This window comes from Ascidia mentula, chromosome 1, assembly GCF_947561715.1.
Source record: "Ascidia mentula chromosome 1, kaAscMent1.1, whole genome shotgun sequence".
NCBI lineage: Eukaryota > Metazoa > Chordata > Ascidiacea > Phlebobranchia > Ascidiidae > Ascidia > Ascidia mentula.
In genome coordinates, this window is record NC_138566.1 from 3,060,537 (window position 1) to 3,069,937 (window position 9,401).

Genomic DNA, 9,401 nt, shown 5'->3' on the forward strand with positions numbered 1-9,401 from the left:
ATTGGGGAACTAGCGTAAGGCTGTTTTACAATGAATGGTATGGAATTGTTGCTCTTTAAGGTATAACACTTTTCTTAAATGCAATTGATTCGATCAGTAACGTGCCATTACTTAGTCTTAGATAATTTGGGAAATAGGTCTTCTGTCTGAATTTGGCCGCTGCTGGTCACCGACCAAGCTGGGACGAAGAGAATTTGACACACAAATAGGCTCACGAACACATTTTTAAACCTTACATAAAGGCAAGTGAATCTTCCAAGAAATAAATTGCCGTGTGGGAACCATCGGTGTGTATTTTGATTTAAATTTTTAACCCGCGCAATTCGTCTAGCGTTTTCTGGCAGCAAAAAATGCCACAAAACTACAGAGATCAGCTCCTACTGCCAAGTGGCGACTGTCAAATATACCTCTTCCTGTGATCTATTTAAAGTAATGTCACTATATTTGACACAATTTTGGGTATTTCAATATAGCATTTTGCTAGTACATGGCATAAGCAATTAAGGCCGTCACATCCTCAAAAAGGTTATATCGCTCTGTTAAAAAAATATTACGAAGTTGTTATTCAAAACGCGACAAAAACATTTTTGTAACCAAAGTGTTTTGGGGCTTTGGCAAACCGAAGAGGTTCAAAAATTTAGTGGAGGGTAAAATTTTCATGCTGTCTTCGAGTAAAACGCAAAGAAAGCAAGTAGACGTTCGGCATGTAAGCTGTTGCATCTGTTCAACATCATCACGGTAAAGTTTACTGAGAACTAGATTTCTGTGTTTGGTTGATTCTCTTTTCCGTTTGTGTCTGCAGCCAACCTTCCCGATTTATCCTTGTCTTCAGAAAATTCGTCTTCTCTCACGATTTTGTATCTGTTAAAATTTGCGAGTTGAAAATGGTGACTGGTCGGAATTAACGATACGAGTTGGACGCGCCCTGCACTTCAATTAGCCTCTATTTTAACTAAACAAAAAGCATTTTTAGCATTACAGAGTTGCAATCGAGCCATGCAAGTCAGGCCAGACTCGGCCCTAACCCCAAAGATTAAAACTATAACAAATGCTTCAGTGTGAATTTTATAATTTGGAAGCAGGTGTTACGTACCAAGACTCGGTTTCATAAAAGGCAAGAACATACATTTGTATATGTAAAAAAGTATAATGACGACGCAAAATGATGGAGTGCGGACTTGTCCACTTACAACTCTGTAACATCACACTTAATCGTAAGTGTTAGTTGTAACTCAGTCGATAGAGGGGATCTGTCACATACTTTATTGGTAACGTGATTTGCCGCATCTCGTTCTAGCCTAACAAAACCTTACATTCAATAACAAAGCAATGGGTTATGTGAAGGCTAGAGACCTGATTCCAGTACGCTCTTATCTTAAATACACCAATATAAAACTACTTGATAACAGCTTGTAAAACTCTTACCCTCTTGCTAGAAACATGAATATGACCCCAGCGACTCCAATCAAACAAGCAAAAAGTATGAACTCGTGAGCTTGTCGTTCAATGAGGGAAACCTTGGCCACGAACAACACGATCAGATTGCCGAAAGCAACAGTGAGAAGCCAGAAACTGGACATGACTGCCTTCATGCTGGGGGGTGCCTGAACATAAAAACGCATTTGAATGGAGCCAGGAATGAATATCCTATAAAGTGTTTATTATGTCTGCGTGTGCATTAAAAATGATAAATTGTCATGCAACATTGTATGACAGGAAAAAAGGTTTATTAGGTTGTGTGCTTGTGCCACTGGGACACATTAATTGATAAAACACAAATCAAGGTCAAATTTCAACATTTTTAAAGCAAATACTTTTCACATAAGTTACCTGTGTGTATGAAAATTCCAACCCTGTAATGGAGAGAAAAACTTCAGCAATTGTCAGCACGAGATACTGAGGAAACATCCAAGCTATGTTGATTGTATTTGGATTCATGTCGGTCATTTGATGCACTCGTCCGTTGTCCTTTCACATTCAATCATAGTTAAAATTAATCAGTTTGCTTTGCTCATAGAAACAATACACCAGAAAAAGTACCGGGGATTGAAATGGAACGGCACCGATAAACACAATTGCCGAGTCAGTCAGGTGTAAACATTTATATAAAAAAACACAGCTTATTTCCTATTTGTTGCAAACAAACTCACAATTACAACAAACACTTTTGAAATTATTGCGTGATAACAACAAATAAAATGCCAACAGATTTGGAAAGTTGAACTTCTTACCAGAATAACTGTGTACACCCCGGCTGGTTTGGTGTCAAATGTTGCATTCAGAACCATTAGATTGGTGGAATTGTCCGTTACAGAAAACGACGATCTGCGTAATATGGATACATTTTCTTTTGAATCATTTGATAATGTAAGGATGGTATTTATGTTGTCATCAAATTATGACGTGAATTTCCAATTTCTTACTTTTTGTAAAAACATTTATTGAACTATTAAGAACTGTTCAAAAATCGGTGTCCAGCATTCCCAATTCCCTCTAAAAACTTTAATAAATTGCGCCTTTGGTATGTAGGATCGGTGTTGTCCTGATTGAGCCAGCTTCAAGTTGGTCGAACCAATGAGCGAATACAGAAAAGAACTTTGAACGTTTTGGACTGTTGACCCCTTGGCCTAACATGTGACTAAAGCGACCTCAAAAACGTTACTAACAAATAGCCCTTTTGGCTCCGACACTGGCGTGATAAAGCACGCATGATGAATATGATGTATTTGTTGTTACTAAGTGGTGTCATATGGAGGCTTCGGTTTTTCTCTGTACACATATAAAAAACTTGGACTTACGTTCCTCTTGGGACAGGAATTACTTCGCTACGTAATCCCGGAGAAGCGGAAACGGTTTCCCCGACAGAAGTAATGGAATATTCCGTTCCCTCATTCGCGTTAAGAAAACGAACAGTGGCTTTTCCATTTTCCAAACGACGAGTCGGAATAAAGCTCTGCCAATTTTCAATCAAATTTGTGGTAGATTTTGGTGATTAAAATCTCTGACTAAATGAAAATAAAATCTTTATACGATGTTACAACTTTTTTGTCAATCGAGGTGCTTTCTAGGCTTTTGGAGTTTACATATACAATACACGGATTTCACCTCTGTTGTACATTATACCCTTGTTTATAGACACGGGAGAGAAATTAATCAAGGACTTGACTTACCGGAGACACCAGTTGTCCCTGATTTCCATAAATAAGAAAATCGATCATCTCACCCCTCCCGGAAACTGTACGATTGATGACGTGACCTGAGCACGTGGTATAACTCAAGGTCAAAGGAAGTTCGCCGTCGAAAAGGTAACTTTTTGTGGAACTCCACTGCGTGAAGAAATAATTATTCGGGACAAAGTTCTGTTTCGTCGTACAAACATTTGAATACCTCCTTAGATTTTATGGGAAGGCTCGAAATTTCCATTTTTGATGACGTCAGTATGATGTCACAGGGAGCCATGTTGATGACGCGCACAGAATATTGGTTGCTTGCCGGAAGAGAAGTCATTGAACTCTAAATTGGATGGAATATAGAACTTTTTAGGTTTCAAAACTTGGGAAATCATTATTGCACTTGTTATTGTGTATGTGACGATGGCCCAACTGTTTCGCTTCGGTACGATCCGAAATTACAAAACTTCAAGAAACAATGTTTATTGGTGCTACAGAAGGTTAGGAGAAGAACCAGCCACAGAGACGTCGGAACAACGCTATATCGAACGGTTTGACTCTATCAACCACGGTCTTAATAGAGACTGGGGCTTCATGAGTCAGTACACGCACTAAGATACCACGGGCACTAAGTGACCAACGGTGTTCACCTCTTCGTGCGTTTTTTTGTTTCGTGTTTTTATCGCCGTTACCGTATATTATTTGTCACGTCATTTGCAGCACCTGATGAAGCGAGATCAAGCTCGCGAAAGCTCGTGCTAATATTAATGTTTAGCGGTCAGTCTCTGATCAAAACAGTGGACCAGCAAGAACTATGGGTATTTGATGGATACTATTTTACACAACGCTTCCCTAATATACTCACGTCGATATTGAACTGGAGGATCGCAGTTAAAATAAACGAAACCCCGGCGAGGAAAAGCCCTGCGGTCATCCGACGAATCGGGTTGAAGTTGATTTTGCAGTGACGTAACAATGGGTAGAAACCGAACTCGCAGATGGGGATGAGAGTTAGGATGAGGAGCGGATTCACGACATCCATTTGATCCGGCTTCACTAAAACCTTTCCCTGTAGTCGAAGAAACAAAACATACAACTTCATGAGCAGAAGGGAAAGACTTTTTGATGGTACAGTAGTTATTCGACTCTCTGCTCACTCGGTTGTCAAGAACAATGAACTTAACTAAAGTCTCTCTCACAAGGACCCTTGTAGCATTATTTTTGAAAATTAACTGCATTAAAAATCGCATCAATTTATATAGTAAGGAAAGCCCAATTAAGTAAAACAGATAAACTTCAAAGTTAAGTAAATTTTTGGGTTTGCTGATTTGTTGTGGGCTTGCTCAGTATCCTATTTCACCTTTTGCTTATTCAGACAATCATGAAAACAGCTGACGTAACATAACAAAGTAAACTTACACTTTTACTAAATCACATTGTCAAACTAATAAAAGGTGTTTCCCCTACCCAGTAACCGTCAAGTTCAAGGGCTTGCAGCGTCCATCTCGATCCTTGTTGATCGAAGAGAGCCCAGAAGAATGGAAGCGGGGTGAAGAGAAGCAGAACTCTGAGGGCGTATTTCGAATCTCTCTTCATGGTGTCCTGTTGAATCACGGAAAATGATTTGCAGAGGCAAGAATGGACAAATAGTTTTTTACTACAGGATCAGTCTGGCTTTTGATTAGGAATATATATTTCGCCCCAAAGGCATCCCAATATTTGGGTAGATCCCAATATTTCAATTTTTACACAATAGAGGACGTTTATTGCAAGACAAGAGATAAATGCCAAAGTATACAAAGCAGTTTTAAGCCTTTGTTGTCGTTTTTCAGCTTCATAACAGCGTGTTAACTTTGGTATTTATCATACTATTGTTTTTTTTTCAGTTTCTTTTTATCTATTTGTATTTTATCTTAAAGGCAAAGTACACTTTGTGGTGACCATGCAGTGACTATAATTAAATTTGTCGAATCAATGTCTTTCCTACAGACTGTCGGATTGGGCGCCTGACTCGACAACCTTTGGTTTTGCCCATGTCATTTTATTGGTTTGTATATTCTTCATCTGCGTATTTGTTTTGTTTCGGCATTTGTTGAAACTTACCGAACACTACTTTATTTTTTCCAGAAGGTCAGCTGTACTTTAAATTGCATTATGCCTGGCAGCACCAGCAGCATAATACTTACCGAAGCTTTTGCGTAATCAATCCAGTGATCTTTTTTCTCTCCATTCCCTCTCCAAGCTTTCCACTTGTTAGCGAGCGCAGAACAAACGCACTTGCAAAACTTCCAGAAAACACTTCCGCTAAGCGGCACCCGAGTGTAGTATTTCGTCCCGGCCAAGAAAAATACTGGAAGAAACAATTCGTATGAGATGAAGTTCGGCTGAAAATTACTGCAGATTCTTCAATTTATTTTCACCGTCGCTCCGGACTTATTCCGGGCTCAGATGGTTTACAAATGATTTTTGCGCGTCAAATAGTTTTGTTTGTAAAATTTCAATATTGCGAATAGACAGCCATGCAGCTCTCAATTATTATGGCTTTTATGCGAATAGACAGCTTACCATAAACAATAGCCCAAGTAAGCGACTGTTTCGCAGTGAAAATATTAAAAAAAGTAGTCTAAATTACATTAAAATTAATTCACGTAGTTATTCAGATAATAACAAAAGCGCCCATGTTACAGTCACTGAAAAAAATGACCCAATAATTCAACCTATTAAATAGGAATAACGGAATGCACAGTCACTCCCGCACAAAATCATCTCTTGTTATTTTAATTCTTGTCAAAAGTTTTAAACAAAGCAGAACGGTAAAGAAATCCCACTTGACACAAATGTCACCAAGTCTCGGGAAAACAAAAACAAACAAGCGAAGACATTGAAGAAACCAGCCAAAAGCAAACATCCTATTGTTTGAAACTACATCTTCACATCGAGATAAACACAAGCATTATTTGCACAACTGAGCGCTACACCTAAAATAAATTATTAGGTACATGTGTAGTGTTTTCAATTGGTTCTCGGGCAACGCAGTGAACCTTATGATCGAAATACAGGAGCTGAGATCGCCAAACATAAAGGGCCTGTACAGTGGGACGACCCCGCCTTGTCATGCGAAAGCTGCGTGTTTTATTTGAAAGTGCTTGTCAACAAAAGCACCTTCCTCACACTTCATCCCTAAACTTACCAACAGCCACCAACATCAGCAGTCCAGGAATACCGAAGGCCATCGCATAACATTCGTCGTAGAGATGACCGGTTTTTCCAGGGTAGCAATCCATGTCGGCTCGAAACATCGGAGTTATGAACTTCGACAGCAAAGCACCGGCGTTTATCGAAAAGTAAAACATGGAGAAGAACTGGCTGATGTGATTTTCCTGCATAGAAAGCATGTTTTTTTTACTTTTTTGTGATAAATTCTATGCGTTGGAAAAAGTTTTTTCAACTAACAATAAAAAATATGGTCAGATTTATCAAGCGTGGTTTTCTTTGGTCGCATTAATTACCACAAGGTCTTAAACAGGAATAAGATACAGATTGAACCTCCGGTAACTTACACAACAGTTTACTCTGTCTGTCAAACATATTGAAGAGATTGACCACAGACATGGGTGCGACGAATCCATTACAATTATACAATAAGGTTAAAATGATCAACTGCTTGGTGTGCGTTACCTGGGAAGGGTGGAACTGATCTCCTCCGAATGACGAAACACAAGGTTTAATTCCGCCCGTTCCTATCGCGATAAACAGGAGACCTAATATTGAAAGGACTCTGGAAATTTGAGAAGTCAGTAATTGGCGAAATGGAGATTACGTCACGTCGCTTTTAAACTGCTCTACACGTCGTCGCTTTTAACTTTTTTACTTTAATATTTGTAAGTACATTACATGCATCGTAGCCCTATAGAATGTGGACACCTAACCTTTAGAAAAACGCATTGTTCACAAAAGCAATGTAAGTTTTAAGTTTGCAATCTAAGAGTGTGCGATGCTCCGATTCAACGAGTACAGTTTCTTGACAAGAGTTCGATTTAAATTGTCTACCAAAGTTTTGCGTTCACTTATACAGAACACAATTCAGCGTGGCGTCTTGGATGCACAACTGGCCGTGTATTTAAAACTTTCTTTGTAGACTTTAGACGTCGAATCACTCACATATGAGCGGTGTTGGTGGGAATGTACGGAATGGCGGCGAGAGTCTTGATCACGTGACCGAACACGTAGACAATGGAGAGATACAGGATGGTGTGGTACTTCCCCCAATACGAGTCTGCAATGGCGCCTCCCAGCAGCGGGGTGAAGTAAGCGAAGAAAGTGAACGCGTGGAAGATTGCAGTCGAAGTGTCGGCGTCGAATTGGAGGAAATTGCGGGCGTACAAGACGAGCACCGCTGTGAAAAACATGGCACCGTTTTACAGCGACCACATTTCTAACGACCATACATAGGAGGAATATATGTATAAGGAACATCTTTGATAAGCAAAGTGGAGCCTATAATATGAATTGTGTATAAGCTGCAGACAGATGGCCACTCATAGTTCGAAACAGTGGCCTTCTGTTTGACACTTACACAATTCATATTGGCCACTGTTTCGACCTAAAAGGTCTCATCAGTGCAGCTGGTGCGACTATCAGACGACTTTGTTGACCAAACGGCCAAACAATCTTGGTAAAACAAACGTCTTTCAGAAGTTTTTAGCGATGGAGTTTAATAAATTTTAGGATTTTTTATAACCTTAGTAGTGTGACCCTGCATAAAATGAACTTCATCGCTAAAAAGAAATATAAAGGTCCACAGAATCAAAATATTGGCCAGTGGAACCGCATTTCAAATGAGTTGGTTTGGATTAAGAATGCAACATGGCACACTTTTAAGTTAAAAACTAACAAAAGTTTAATTGATATATTTTTGTTTCTCTACTTGATGCTGGTTTACTTCGTATATTTCAACTTACTTCTCATTCCATAGTAGGAAAATCTCTCGCAGAACTCATTCCCGATTATCAGGAACACGTGCTTCGGGTACTTCATCTTCTTCGACTAAACATTTTTATTATTATTGTTATAAACCAGTTAATTATCTCACTCAATTGTGGCAGCAGTAGTAAAATGATTTTCAACTTTTTTTTAATTCTTATCATTGACATATATTATAGGCTAGAAGTCCCCACCGAAAATGTAGTATAATCTATTTATTTAGCTCTTACAATTGATTAACTTCACCTCATACGACCCTAGGAACAAACTTCCCCCTTGGCAAAAAAAATTTATGAAACCCTGCTGCCGTAGGAAAATAAACAGATTTCAGTCTAACACAAACTAGTCTTTTTTCGTCACTATTTTGCAATGAATATTCAAGATTTTTACCTTTAACGTAACCTGCTTCGTTCCGGAAGTATTTTCAACAATCAGGGACTCCCCCTCGTCTTTGTGACGTCCTTCCAACTCCATGTTCACAAACTGAAGTTGGCAATAATTAAATATACACTGGGTTTACTGCAATCTCAAATCTCCAACTTATTCTTGATAAATGCACCCCTGAAAGCAATAAAGTTTACGACGTTAGCTGTTGACTAAACTACTCATTTGCTTGCTCTCCAAATAACCAAAGATAAAAAGTATATTCGTGGATGACCAACACCGATGCAAAAACAAGATTTGTTCTCGCCTTATGTAGCAAACGGCTTTCATCTACTATTACCAAGAGCATTGTTTCTCTTTTATTTATTTTGGAGATGCTGCAAGCTTACCCGAAGCACAAACAGACCTTCACGCGACCAAACACAAATGCAACACTTGGGTTTCCAAATTTAAGATTAGTCAGCACGAGTCGCAGGAGAAACAAAATCTGTCTGCAGCTCTTTCGGCACGTCTCGCAACGTGAGCAGCCATGCAAGACCAACCTTCCTTTCGGCATCAAAGCACTGGAAGTCAAACGAGAGTAAAAAGGAAACATTCCATTGCGGTCTGTCGAGCAAGGTTGGCTTCTACATAACATTTGCCAACTTGTCCCCTGCATTGATAAGTCGCGACCAAACTCTGGTTGCATTACAAGGTGAAATCTTGTTTACATTTTAGCGCCTGTGTAAAATTAACCCACGATCAAGTTCTGCAGGAAATATGTGATGGACTCCGCTTGGTTATACGTTCAGATCAAATGATGAAGCGCCTGAGAAGAATTCAACTCAAAATGACGGGGTTTTGTTGCATGTCGTCATTTTATTT

The 9,401-nt window shown here is 39.2% G+C and overlaps 1 protein-coding gene across 1 annotated transcript; it reads right to left on the minus strand.

The window, feature by feature from the left end:
* Nucleotides 1–152: 152 nt before the first annotated feature.
* On the minus strand, nt 153–8,710 carry LOC145903068 (solute carrier family 15 member 2-like). The gene is made up of 15 exons (XM_082991155.1): nt 8,544–8,710; nt 8,132–8,216; nt 7,332–7,566; nt 6,849–6,948; nt 6,361–6,550; nt 5,357–5,520; nt 4,638–4,772; nt 4,036–4,239; nt 3,388–3,513; nt 3,171–3,326; nt 2,799–2,953; nt 2,232–2,325; nt 1,831–1,968; nt 1,426–1,604; nt 153–861 (listed from the first exon to the last, which is right to left on the minus strand). Exons 1-15 carry the CDS (start codon nt 8,625–8,627, stop codon nt 756–758), a joined length of 2,151 nt encoding a protein of 716 aa, XP_082847281.1. The 5' UTR covers nt 8,628–8,710; the 3' UTR covers nt 153–755.
* Between the last annotated feature and the right edge of the window lie 691 nt (nt 8,711–9,401).